This window comes from Mizuhopecten yessoensis, unplaced genomic scaffold (genome assembly GCF_002113885.1).
Source record: "Mizuhopecten yessoensis strain PY_sf001 unplaced genomic scaffold, ASM211388v2 scaffold6579, whole genome shotgun sequence".
Classification (NCBI taxonomy): domain Eukaryota; kingdom Metazoa; phylum Mollusca; class Bivalvia; order Pectinida; family Pectinidae; genus Mizuhopecten; species Mizuhopecten yessoensis.
In genome coordinates, this window is record NW_018406620.1 from 215,103 (window position 1) to 229,854 (window position 14,752).

Genomic DNA, 14,752 nt, shown 5'->3' on the forward strand with positions numbered 1-14,752 from the left:
AACCTGCTGTTACCAATTTCATGTTGCTAGGGGCGACCAATGTGGGAACCGTTGAGCTCCAGCCAAAAACCAGTCTGACTATTAATGTATTAATGCATATATGTCAATGAACATTTTTTGTGTGCACCTTTTTTTTTTACACCAGTTTGAAATCTGTACAACATTATATCGTTTAGTCTGAAAGTTGGTTGTTTAATTATGTTATAAATCACCGGGTATGTTATAAAGTGCTTTTTCAAGGCTGCCGCTGAGGGCACGAACTTGTCAGAGGTTTCAAATAACCATTCTTAACGTGAATTGATTGCAAGCAGAACTTGATATTAACACAACATGAAGCCGGAAGTAAGGTGCGATTAGGCCTCAAATGGGGCATTACCTATATATCATAGATAATTAAAACCCGGACTTAAACGAGAGGGCTGCACACACCAATATATCACAGATAATTACACATATTCTGGTTTCGTAGTTTGAGGCGTATGTGGGATCTAAGAAGACCATAACCTTTTATCTCGACCTTGAACTTATCTGGGTGGCACTCGCTCACTTCCGGTCACAGTCACGTGTAATTGTTCACTCTCTTCCTATTGTATTACGTTGTATAACCTTTTCAGGTTGTATTGCGTAGTAAAACTGCCAGACTCATGAATTTACAATAGGCCTAGTTTAAATAAGGGTCTATATCGTACACATGGGGTTCATTAATCGAAAGTGTGTAAAGTATGAGTGGAAAGTTAAAGGATTTCATCGCGTGAGAAAAATAAAACAGAGTAGTTTTTTTTTTATTTAAATCAGATATATTCTACATGTTATTACTAGGCATCTGACCGTCGACGATTATAACCCGCCCTCCGCCACTGGGTCGTGGATTCGAGGCCTGTACTTGAGGCAGTTACCCGGGACTGACCGCAGGTCGGTGTTTTTCTTAGGGCACTCCGCTTTTCCTCCACCACCAAAACCATATCCTTAAATGACCATAGCTGTAAGTAGGACGTAAAACATAAACAAAACAAACAAATCCCCACCCAGGAGTTAAAGGTCTGGGCCCGTATTCATTAAACCGTTCTCATGCTCAAGTATGGAATTTGTGCTCAAGCCGAATATCTTGTTCCCGTTATAAATTCATAAACAAATCGTATTTTTTCAATGATTTGGAAAAACATTGATGAGATTTAAAGCCGAAAACTGTTCCGAATGTTGACATTTGACTTTTTGATTGTTTGACAAGATTTAAGCTAGTTACAAGAAAATAGGTTTGAGCACAGAATCCATGCATGAGCATGAGAACGGTTTTATGAATTCGGGCCCTGGTGTCAAAACGTACTGTGAGCTCGAAATAAGTACGCAAATGACGTCATGGCATTTTCCTTTTTGTAGTTGGCGGTACCGAAAAACTGACCATCAGAGGTGACTGATGAATCGTACATTTCCGTAGGTTATTATTATTGGATACTCTATAGTCCGAATTATTCCGACGTTTTATCGACTTTTCTATATCGGTCTGTCGTCGATTAACGTCAGAACTCCGGCCCTCTATAATATGCGGGAAATAAGCGACCCGCGCCAGGGTCGCTCTTCAAACTGATATTTCAGAAACAAATCGTCATTTCACACACATATCGCACATGGATCGAAAGATCTATTCTTTATGCACAAGATGAACATACATTACATGCCTCAAACAACCAATACAATTACTAAACATATTTTTTCAAACTTACTTCGTTTTACTTTACGTTTTTGATAGCCCCGCCTTCTAATGCCACGTGACTAAAATCTCGCCGGCCTACGTCATAACGTTGGGAAATACCTCCGGAGGTATGACGTTACTCGACGACAGACCGATATAAAAAAAGTCAATAAAACGTCAGAATAATTCGGACTAGAAACACTATAGTTAAACATCCAAACATTCTGCCTACGATACTCTTTTTCTGTTTGTACCGTTGGCTAAAATGACTAAAATGAAGCACTTTATGCGACACCTCGGGGATGATACTGTACAAATAGATTAGTTTGATGTCGTTGACGGATTTCGAAGAATGTAAGTCGAGTGCAACTCCGTCTTTTTTGTAGTTTACCTATACATGTACTTTACTGTTTTCTTTGGACGGTGTCATTTACAAAAAGAAATGTTGAGGGAAGGGTTGTAACTGTGACACATGATACCATTTGACCCTTGATTGACCCTGTCATCTTTGGACAACGCAAATTTGACCTTAAATGTAGCAAGGACGTGAAACAATCAACCAATTCAAAAGTAAACAAGTACATAAGTCATTTAGTGACATAACATATTAAGCAAAAAGGAAAAAAACAGATATCGGATAACTCAATCGCCGCCTTGCTTTGCATGTACATAATTGAATTTCCTCGTATCCTGTAGAACTCGGAGCTATGACCTATGTATGTGTGTCCTGTAGAACTCGGAGCTATGACCTATGACCTATGTATGTGTGTCCTGTAGAACTCGGAGCTATATCCTATGTATGTTTGTCCTGTAGAACTCGGAGCTATGACCTATGTATGTGTGTCCTGTAGAACTCGGAGCTTTAACCTATGTATGTGTGTCCTGTAGAACTCGGAGCTATGACCTATGTATGTGTGTCCTGTGGGGCATTAGAATTGCTTGGGTTTATACATTGTGCTTTGTATTTTTCTTTCCATGTTCCAGCGACATTACAAATCTTCGGTCTGATGAACGCCAAGACCCTGTTGTTCGAACGATCTTTACAATTTTATGACAAATTAACCTTAATCAAACTTTGACTGAGTTGCATGATGTCATTAATTTTGAAATTACGACGTTGCACAAACCTTCAGTAACTTTAATCCATGATTAACGATGGACGAGGGCATCATTAAACCATATTTAACCATCATTATCCTTTACATAACTTGAAATAATAATAAATAGCATGTGTTACGAACTGGAAAGATAACGTACTCAGCGAATTTACAAAGATGTGCACGTGTTTGTTTGATCTTGAGTCGTCCGCAACGTTAACTTAGTCTACATCAAAGTGTATAAATATACATACAACAAAAGTGTGATCACAAATAATTACACAAACAACATACTTTTTCCATAGGTGTATGTAATTGAAACGTATATTCTTTTTGTAAATAAATGCAATGGTTGTTTTGTACATAGGTCCCAACTTTGTCGACAGACTCATACAGTTTGTCTTTTTAAAACTCTCATTTTACATGATATTTCTCCAGTCTTAGATTTATCTTCTCGTGATATACGGAAAGGAGATTTGAGATGTTCGCACCTGAATTGAAAGTTGCAAATGAGATGTTCGTATCATAATCATGCGAGTCTAAAAAGGGGAGTAAAGTGCATTCTGTCTATTTGTAATGACATGCTTAATATATGTATTATATCATGTCGTCGATTTTGTTTTTAAAAAAAACACCATATCATTCATGTCTTTGTCGAGTCGAAGTTATTTGCATTGATTTGAACATAAATTGCAATTGTAAAGACATCTAAATATTCAAATAAAAATATTGACACAGGTACGTACATCATAGACATTTTTGTTTCGAGTTAAGTGCGGGGTAAATACGTGATATCACTGCTAATTTTTGTAGCAGCACGAAATCAGATAGTCGTTATGAGAGATGCTTTGCACAAGTTAAGGTAGCGTTACATGTGTCAATATATTTCTGTTTTGATTTTTTGTAAAATTTTGTTAAATTCGTTTGTTAGAAAAGACGCCTTTCACTTTATGTCGTATTTTAAAATTAAAAAAGAAAGACAACCCTGATAAAGTAATATATTTGATTTGTCTTGTAAGGTATACAGTAAGTGAACATGATGTTTTGTTTCCTGTCAGATGCCATCCTCGCTCTCTGCAACCCTGGAATATGTCATAGCAAAATTGAAGGACTAGTTATATCCTTTGATGTACATCAAAATAATCTCGCGGTCGCGTAACGGTACAAATTTGAAGTCGGGCGTCTCTCCTTTGTAATCTTCAAAGGACAGGTATCAGGGTAGCGATTTGTCAGGACTTTTTTTTACCTGAGACCAATCAAACAGCTATCTTCGTACCTTCAATTTTGCTATGACATATTCCAGGGGTGCAGAGAGCGTAAGTGAGCGTAACATTAACGTTACCCCTGTATATCGAGGATGGCCAGATACATACTATAATTTCATTTTTATTTATCTATATTATAATAGATTTATTAATTACTGTAAGGAATTTAAACTACACGTAGCTTCCGATTCGGTGGGAGAAAGGGGGAAGGATAGCGTGTACCGGGCGACCGCGGGAGTCAAAGAAAGCGTGTACCGGGTACCCGCGGGAGTCAAGGAGAGTGTTCGTGAACATGGAGTCCGGGTGAAATTCGGAGCTCTGAGTACGGGGGCTGGGGATATTTGGAGATAAGTGTGGGGACTTGGGAGATTTTTAGCTCTGAGTACGGGACTGGAGATATTTGGAGATAAGTGTGGGGATTTGGGAGTTTTTTAGCTCTGAGTACGGGACTGGAGATATTTGGAGCTCTGAGTACGGAGACTGGGGATATTTGGAACTCTGTGTACGGGGGCTGGGGATATTTGGAGATAAGTGTGGGGGCTGGGGATATCTGGAGATAAGTGTGGGGACTTGGGAGATTTGTAGCTCTGAGTACGGGGGCTGTGGATATTTGGAGACAAGTGTGGGGGCTGGGGATATTTGGAGATAAGTGTGGGGACTTGGTAGATTTTTAGCTCTGAGTACGGAGACTGGGGATATTTGGAGCTCTGAGTACGGGGGGCTGGGGATATTTGGAGATAAGTTTGGGGACTTAGGAGATTTGTAGCTCTGAGTACGGAGACTGGGGATATTTGGAGTACTGAGTAAGGGGACTGGAGATATTTGGAGCTCTGAGGACTGGTACTGGGGAGATGTGGAGCTCTGAGTACGGGTACTGGGGATATTTGGAACTCTGTGTACGGGGACTGGGGAGATTTGGAGCTCTGCGTACGGGGGGCTGGGGATATTTGGAGATAAGTTTGGGGACTTGGGAGATTTGTAGCTCTGAGTACGGGACTGGGGAGATTTGGAGCTCTGAGTACGGACACTGGGGAGATTTGGAGTACTGAGTAAGGGGACTGGGGATATTTGGAGTACTGAGTAAGGGGACTGGGGATATTTGGAGCTCTGAGGACTGGTACTGGGGAGATGTGGAGCTCTGAGTACGGGGACTGGGGAGATTTGGAGTACTGAGTAAGGGGACTGGGGATATTTGGAGCTCTGAGGACTGGTACTGGGGAGATGTGGAGCTCTGAGTACGGGTACTGGGGATATTTGGAACTCTGTGTACGGGGACTGGGGAGATTTGGAGCTCTGCGTACGGGGACTGGGAATATTTGAAGTCAATAAACGCAATCCGGGAATAAATCAGGATGACATTTGGAGTTCCGAGGAAAAAAATGGATTTAACGTGTAGAGAGTGGCTAGCAGCATCACTTCCTCTGTATCAAAATTAAATTCTTCACTCTTCTTGGATGTTTGGATGCATCATGGGAGGAGGGAATCCCACATTTAATGATGCTTCAATCAATTGTTGATCCATCATTAAACACTCATTAAATCTCCTTGAGTTAATGGCCCTTAAGTAACCTTTCCAACAACACATTTAAATGGTATATTAGCTAATCTGTAATAACCTTTTAATTGTAAAATTAAGATTTGATTGGCCTCTAGAAATTGTTGTAAGAGGCGACTCATATTGGTTCTTTGTAGAATCGTGTTTTTCTTACATGAAAACTGTACAAAAATTCATCTTCAATGTCCAATGTCTCCAATGCAGTATTTGGGCTATTTTCTTTCTCTTTGCTATGTTTCTACTCTATCTCTAATTGTCATTATAGAGTTATCGGCTTAGGTCTCGAGCTATTGTGACCTAGTGGGTTTTTTTACATTTCATTAGAATGCAAATCGTGATCTCATATATTACGAAAAGACAAAATTTCGTCATACTCGGGTGAATGTTTATCATTACATACCAGATGATGCAAGGGATATAACTCGTACACAAAACAAAGATGTTCTGTGTAAGGTATAGCATATAACCTTAACTGTTATAAAGAAAAATATATAATTGCATAAGGTACGGTAGCATATTTCTTAGCTATTGCACAAATCACATGTATGAATGTGATAGGCAACACTATTTAATTCTTAAACAGTAATAAAATATTTAAAGAAGCACATTTCTACAGTCAAACACAAATTACGGACACATGAAAAGGTTGCGCGTACTGTGATGTTTAAGTTGTAGCATATACAACTGTATCGTCAATTCTTACACACGTCACATATATAAAGTGTAAGGTAGCATATACAACTGTATCGTCAATTCTTACACTCGTCACATATATATAAAGTGTAAGGTAGCATATACAACTGTATCGTCAATTCTTACACTCGTCACATATATATAAAGTGTAAGGTAGCATATACAACTGTATCGTCAATTCTTACACTCGTCACATATATATAAAGTGTAAGGTAGCATATACAACTGTATCGTCAATTCTTACACTCGTCACATATATATAAAGTGTAAGGTAGCATATACAACTGTATCGTCAATTCTTACACTCGTCACATATATATAAAGTGTAAGGTAGCATATACAACTGTATCGTCAATTCTTACACTCGTCACATATATATAAAGTGTAAGGTAGCATATACAACTGTATCGTCAATTCTTACACTCGTCACATATATATAAAGTGTAAGGTAGCATATACAACTGTATCGTCAATTCTTACACTCGTCACATATATATAAAGTGTAAGGTAGCATATAGTATCGACACCAAACACAAACCACAAGTGTAATGCACGGAATGTGATAAGTCTGCCTGAGTTGTGGGAAAGGTAGCATGTGATTTTGACGTTAACACAGACTACAGTTATAACATATAAGGGAGGTAACTCTAACACAGAATGAGAGGTAAACTACGAGATGAGGCAATTACAATTAAGCTAAGTAATATTATTGGTTGGGTGAGTTGGTTGTTGTAAAATCTGTATGGCTATAGGTGTACTGAAACGCTCGGATTTGAGCGTATTTGCCACGTGTACTGGCGGAAACTAGGAACAAGGACATGACCTATAGGAAACTGAATCAATTGGTTATGTTTGAAGAACAAACACGTCGCTCTATTTGAAACAGTTTTGATCATAAACATTTCATTTTTCGTATTGTCGTTTAAGTTTATCAAATTTGTATCTACTGGATTGACGATTAGCAGTAGCTGTTGAGATTTGAATTACCTGGAAAGATAACCCCACTCGCTCACAATGTGTAGCACGTTGTGAAAGGATCTGTACCGACGGACAAGCGGTGAGTTCCGTTTTTTGTTTTCCATACAATATATTTGTGTATTATTGCAACAGAACTTAGGTGAAGTGTATACTGAGAGGTATTTGTTGTTCGTTTGTGTGTTTGTTTGTTTATGGTTGAACGGTACATCGACATAATAAGGAAGTTTTGGGACATGGTAAAATAGTAATACTGTCAATGATCATGGTAGCTTAGGTTATGGAAATATGTGGATATACATGTGCATTTTATTTTCTTTCATTACAAGATGGCCCCCCTACTACCAGAGGATATGTTAATCCAGTTGTTCTTGTCAAAAAATGAAATTTTAAATGATGAGAAATGAATGAGCAAAATGTGGTGCTGTTGTACAGTATGTGTACGTACTCGTCGTTTTGCTAAATCACTTTGCTAAGGTGAGGCAATATCAGTAAAGGATGCGGTTAAATAAATGACTTAGTGAATATGTTGAAAGGTTTTCTTACGTCAAACAGTGACATGAGCAGGTATGTGGTCAACCCGCCCCGTGGGTATCCAAGGGTAGCCCAGTTTCTTCCCACATTAAGACCCTCTGTGCGCTGCCAACTGTTCCAACAACAGAAATGTATAAATGCTTATTAAATTTGTTTCATACTTGGTATAAAGTTAACATATTAAATTGTATTTACATTGTATGGTACATATTTTGCAAGTTGTCGAAATTGCTTGAGGACGACTTCCTCATTCGATATGACCTCCACATTTATAGAAATCATGATGCATCGACAAAATACGGCGAAATCGAACTTTTTAATCACCATCACCTAATGATGGAGTATTTCTTGAGTATACTTCTAATTTTTGAGAGCTCTATTTAAAACACATTATCACAGTACTTATGAAATCACTTCAAAACGCAGATTAAAGATTTTCATTTAAAATGTTTTCGCTATGTTAGTGTACGACCCATGCATACAACGCCCACTTTTGCATATCATTAAAGACAGATAAATCAGGATTGGTGTGGGCTCCTCCAGAGCATCGGGGGCGTGTCTCCTGAACTCGACCATCTGAAAATGAGAAAGAGAGTCTGCAAGCACATTATTTTTGCCTGTTATGTGTTTAGCCGGAAAAACAATATTGAGTCTTAACCATTGTAAAACTAACCACCGGACCATGGTCAAAAGAACTTTATCTCTACATGTCTGTTGATTCTTCCATAAATGTGTTGACCATTGGCATTTAACGAACGGCAATCCAGCAAGCTTCGTAATTAGCTGGTACAAATATAACTGGTAATGTATTAAAACAACAGTAATCCCCTCGGCTAATATAAGCCGGAAGGGACAGTCACACTGATGATAGGGAATTGTTTGGGGCGAAATCGTCGAAAAAAAACGTTTAAGGTGTTACGCTGCCTTTGAAATTGAACTTGTTAATTGTTGTGAAGTTATCTCCCTGAGTAAAGCATTAACAATTTGTATTATGTCAACACATACACATGTATGTTACTTGTACTGTAGCCTTCGAACATGTCAGTGAACCTGATCTTAATAAGGAATTATACTTTTTATTTTGGAATTCTTTTGAAAAGAAACATATTTCGCAGTTGGGTACAGTAGCATATATCGTTCTGGACTTACTTCAATCTTCAATAAAGAGGTTAGACATTAGTGTAGTTAAAGAGGTTAGACACAAGTGTAGTTAAAAAGGTTAGACACTAGTATAATTAAAGAAGTTAGACACTAGTGTAGTTAAAGAGGTTACACACAAAAGTAGCTAAAGAGGTAAGACATTAGTGTAGTTAAAGAGATTAGACACAAGTGTAATTAAAGAGGTTAGGCACTAGTGTAGTTAAAAATGTTAGACACAGGTGTAATTAAAGAGGATATACACAAGTATAGTTAAAGAGGTTAGACACAAACGTAGTTAAAGTGGTAAAAACTAGGGTAGTTAAAGAGGTTAGACACAAGTGTAGTTGAAGAGGATATACACAAGTGTAGTTAAAGAGGTTAGACACAAACGTAGCTATAGAGGTAAGACACTAGTGTAGTTAAAGAGGTTAGACAAAAGTGTAATTAAAGAGGTTGGACACTAGTGTAGTTAAAAAGGTTAGACACAAGTGTAATTAAAGAGGATATACACAAGTGTAGTTAAAGAGGTTAGACACAAACGTAGTTAAAGTGGTAAGAAACTAGTGTAGTTAAAGAGGTTAGACACAAGTGTAGTTGAAGAGGATATACACAAGTGTAGTTAAAGAGGTTAGACACAAACGTAGTTAAAGAGGTAAGACACTAGTGTAGTTAAAGAGGTTAGACACAAACGTAGTAAAAGAGGATAGGAACTAGTGTAGTTAAATATGTTAGACACAAACGTAGTTAAAGTGGTAAGAAACTAGCGTAGTTGAAGAGGATAGACACTAGTGTAGATAAAGAGGTTAGGCAATAGTGTAGTTAAAGAGGATAGAAACTAGTGTACAGTAGTTAAAGAGGTTAGACACAAAAGTAGTTAAAGAAGTTAGACACAAGTGTAGTTAAAGAGGTTAGACACAATTTTAGTTAAAGAGGTTAGACACTAGTGTTATTAAAGAGGTTAGACACAAGTATAGTTAAAGAAGATAGACACTAATGTAGTTAAAGAGGTTAGACACTAGTGTTATTAAAGCGGATAGACAATAGTGTAGTTAAAGAGGATAGACACTAGTGTAGTTAAAGAGGTTACACACAAAAGTAGTTAAAGAAGTTAGACACAAGTGTAGTTTAAGAGGTTAGACACAATTTTAGTTAAAGAGGTTAGACACTAGTGTAATTAAAGAGGTTAGACACAATTGTAGTTAAAGAGGATAGACACTAGTGTAGTTAAAGAGGTTACACACACAGGTAGTTAAGAGGTAAGACACCAGTGTAGTTAAAGATGCTAGACACAAGTGTAGTTAGAGAGGTTAGACACTATTGTAGTAAAAGAGATAAGACAATAGTGTAGTTGAAGAGGATAGACACTAGTGTAGATAAAGAGGTTAGGCAATAGTGTAGTTAAAGAGGATAGACACTAGTGTACAGTAGTAAAAGAGGTTAGACACAAAAGTAGTTAAAGAAGTTTGACACAAGTGTAGTTAAAGAGGTTAGACACAATTTTAGTTAAAGAGGTTAGACACTAGAGTTATTAAAGAGGTTAGACACAAGTATAGTTAAAGAAGATAGACACTAATGTAGTTAAAGAGGTTAGACACTAGTGTTATTAAAGTGGATAGACAATAGTGTAGTTAAAGAGGATAGACACTAGTGTAGTTAAAGAGGTTACACACAAAAGTAGTTAAAGAAGTTAGACACAAGTGTAGTTTAAGAGGTTAGACACAATTTTAGTTAAAGAGGTTAGACACTAGTGTAATTAAAGAGGTTAGACACAATTGTAGTTAAAGAGGATAGACACTAGTGTAGTTAAAGAGGTTACACACACAGGTAGTTAAGAGGTAAGACACCAGTGTAGTTAAAGATGCTAGACACAAGTGTAGTTAGAGAGGTTAGACACTATTGTAGTAAAAGAGATAAGACAATAGTGTAGTTGAAGAGGATAGACACTAGTGTAGATAAAGAGGTTAGGCAATAGTGTAGTTAAAGAGGATAGACACTAGTGTACAGTAGTAAAAGAGGTTAGACACAAAAGTAGTTAAAGAAGTTTGACACAAGTGTAGTTAAAGAGGTTAGACACAATTTTAGTTAAAGAGGTTAGACACTAGAGTTATTAAAGAGGTTAGACACAAGTATAGTTAAAGAAGATAGACACTAATGTAGTTAAAGAGGTTAGACACTAGTGTTATTAAAGTGGATAGACAATAGTGTAGTTAAAGAGGATAGACACTAGTGTAGTTAAAGAGGTTACACACAAAAGTAGTTAAAGAAGTTAGACACAAGTGTAGTTTAAGAGGTTAGACACAATTTTAGTTAAAGAGGTTAGACACTAGTGTAATTAAAGAGGTTAGACACAATTGTAGTTAAAGAGGATAGACACTAGTGTAGTTAAAGAGGTTACACACACAGGTAGTTAAGAGGTAAGACACCAGTGTAGTTAAAGATGCTAGACACAAGTGTAGTTAGAGAGGTTAGACACTATTGTAGTAAAAGAGATAAGACAATAGTGTAGTTGAAGAGGATAGACACTAGTGTAGATAAAGAGGTTAGGCAATAGTGTAGTTAAAGAGGATAGACACTAGTGTACAGTAGTAAAAGAGGTTAGACACAAAAGTAGTTAAAGAAGTTTGACACAAGTGTAGTTAAAGAGGTTAGACACAATTTTAGTTAAAGAGGTTAGACACTAGTGTTATTAAAGAGGTTAGACACTAGTGTTATTAAAGAGGTTAGATACACAAGTGTAGTTAAAGAAGATAGACACTAATGTAGTTAAAGAGGTTAGACACTAGTGTAATTAAAGAGGTTAGACACAAACGTAGTTAAAGAGGTAAGACACTAGTGTAGTTAAAGAGGTTAGACACAAGTGTAGTTAAAGAGGATAGACACTAGTGTAGTTAAAGATGTAGGACAATAGTGTAGTTAAAAAGGTTACACACGCAAGTAGTTAAGAGGTAAGACACCAGTGTAGTTAAAGATGCTAGACACAAGTGTAGTTAAAAAGGTTAGACACTATTGTAGATAAAGAGATAAGACAATAGCGTTGTTGAAGAGAATAGACACTAGTGTAGATTAAGAGGTTGGACACTAGTGTAGATAACGAGGTTGGACACTAGTGTAGATAAAGAGGTTGGACACTAGTGTAGATAAAGATGTTGGACACTAGTGTAAATAAAGAGGTTGAACACTAGTGTAGATAAAGAAATCAGACAATAGTGTAGTTGAAGAGACTAGACACTAGCGTAGTTGAAGAGGATAGACACTAGTGTAGATAACAAGGTAAGACAATAGTGTAGTTAAAGAGGATAGACACTAGTGTAGTTAAAGAGGATAGACACTAGTGTAGTTTAAGAGGATAGACAGTAGTGTAGATAAAGAAGTAAGGCACTAGTGTAGTTTAAGAGGATAGACACCAGTGTAGATGTGATTGCTACATGTATCACATTTTTTACCGATTTTTCTCAAAATTGCTGTCTTGTGTCAAGAAATGTTGTAACCATCACTTTATTTCTATGTAAAAAAGGCATACACATGCTTCACTCTGTAGCTGGTACATGTGTGTAAAAAGTGCCCACCACGCAACTTATTTCAATTTCTATTAACAGTTTTGTATTGTTATATAAACACTCCTGATATGTTCGGAGATATCACCCATTGTGTATTACAATTGATGTTCCTTTTTCCTGATCGAAATACGTCAAGTAGTTTAAGCATTCAAATTTGTTATCATTGACGTTTGTGTAGAAAATGTTATTGTTTTAACATCCCTGTGACGTTGTCGAAAGTCAAGGAGTGTCTGAGGATGAGGTTGTCTGAATAAACAAATATGGTGTATTTTGTGTGTATCTCGATTTAATACCTTGGGTAAATAAACAATCGACTTATTTCTTTATATATAACTATAATCACTTGTTCGATATCTACATGTATATTTGTCTATGCATTTGGCATTTACGGAACAACATAGATAATATTAAGGATCCAAGTCAAGCTACAGTAAAAACACTAAAATTATCTTATGCACACGATAACCTCCCCTGAATTTTGTTTTGGCTATAGACCTGTATTAGGACTGTCGGCTAGGGTATAACTGTTAGGAGGTAGCTAAATGTACGTATATCCGAGGTGGCTATGAGGTATACCACTAGCCCTCCACCACTGGGTCACGGGTTAGAGACCTACGTATGGCAGTCGCCAGTACGGTACTGGCCGTATATAGGTGGGTGTTTTTTCTCCGGGAACTCAAGCTTTCCTCCACCACCTAGACCTTGCACGTCCGTAATGACCATAGCTGTTAATTAATATAATAGGACGTAAAGCACAAACAAACCAAACTTTATTATTGCGTTCAGGGTCCCAGGGTTGAATTCCAGTCTGACCTTTTTTAACTTTCAGAAAGCTGATGATTATTTTATTTGCTTCTATATTTTGCATTAATTTCAGAAACGCATTATTATAGCTATTGTAGTACACGGAGCAGTACACATTTGCTTTCGTTAGTTCTTAAATTCGCCGTTCCTTTATTGAAAACCTATTAACATATATTTACTGTTATTTTCAATGTAACCAAAAAGTTTTGTTTAAAGATATATAAAATAGAAAATGAAATATTCTGATAAAAATGACATCATTATTTTTCAAACCAGTGAGTTAACAAACGTTTTTGAACATTTTCTGATAGGATGGGCATATTTTTACACTGTACGTGTTATGTTAATAGAATCGAGTAACCTTTTACAATGAAATTGCTGTTGTTTGCCAGCACATATTGAAACAGGAAAGCAATTTCCCAACATTGTTAAATCAACAACTGCACGTGACAAATTAGTGTTGTGTGACGACCACAATAACGAAAACATCACATGGATGTACCAAATCAGTGTAGCGTGTCGACACAACGAAATCAACCCGTGCAGAAGACAAATCAATGTAGCGTGTCGCAACACAACGAAATCAACACATTGATGTAACACATTTAGTGTAGCGTGTTGACATACAGCGAAATCAACACATTGATGTAACAAATTTAGTGTAGCGTGTTGACATACAGCGAAATCAACCCGTGCATAGGACAAATCAGTCAAGCGTGTCGAAACAAAACAAAATCAACCCGTGCATGTGACAAATCAGTCAAGCGTGTCGAAACACAACACAACGAAATATACAAAAGTTTGTGCTAATTAGTTAAGCGTGTCGACGCACACGAAACCATCACATTCATGTGACAAACCAGTGAAGCGTGGCGACATACAACGACTTTTCAACAATTGTATGCATATGTGTGACAAATCAGTGGAGCGTTGCGACGAAATCAAGATCTATAATAACATCATGTAATTTCTACAGAAAATATGATTTTGAAAAAAGTCGATGATCTCTTTGTGGATGACATGAGTCAATCATCCTTACATGTAACAACTTTTGGCTCTGTGACCAAACTGTGATAACAAGCAGCCTCTACATTTGTATGTGCGGTGTATAATACTAGTTATGTGTTTTCCCATCTTGTTTTTTCATGATGCTTCCAACCTTCGTGTTTACATAACCTCACGTTGGTCTATTTGCGAAACACGTGTGTACATGTGTGCATTCCTGTCATATCATCACGTGTGCTCGACCGGTTGGTGGTATTGGAGGAGTAATGTATACAATGTATATGATAGTATTGTGCTGTGCGTTATGCAATGGAATCTAGCTACCGTTAGGAATACTAAATAGCAGAGCGTTGCATCATGCGGAGGTAAGCCAATATGTTTTATTTAACTTAATATCTGTAGTCATTATCTTGCTTTTTTTGGGAGGGGGGGGGGGG

At 37.2% G+C, this 14,752-nt stretch overlaps 1 protein-coding gene across 7 annotated transcripts in view; it reads left to right on the forward strand.

Annotated features, from left to right (window-relative positions):
• Window positions 1-14,752, forward strand: part of LOC110452301 (putative N-acetylated-alpha-linked acidic dipeptidase) — an 82,108-nt gene that overhangs the window by 24,412 nt on the left and 42,944 nt on the right. The window contains exon 1 of one of the 7 annotated variants that reach the window (XM_021500730.1): window positions 6,988-7,357. The exons of 5 other annotated variants lie outside the window; for them this stretch is intronic. Coding sequence is in view for 1 of the 2 variants with exons in the window: in XM_021500729.1 (XP_021356404.1) it covers window positions 14,673-14,680 (8 nt within the window). In the remaining variant the exon portion in view is untranslated. Of the gene's footprint in view, window positions 1-6,987; window positions 7,358-14,550; window positions 14,681-14,752 lie in introns of those variants that run through there. One more of the 7 variants, XM_021500729.1, reaches the window with a different exon arrangement.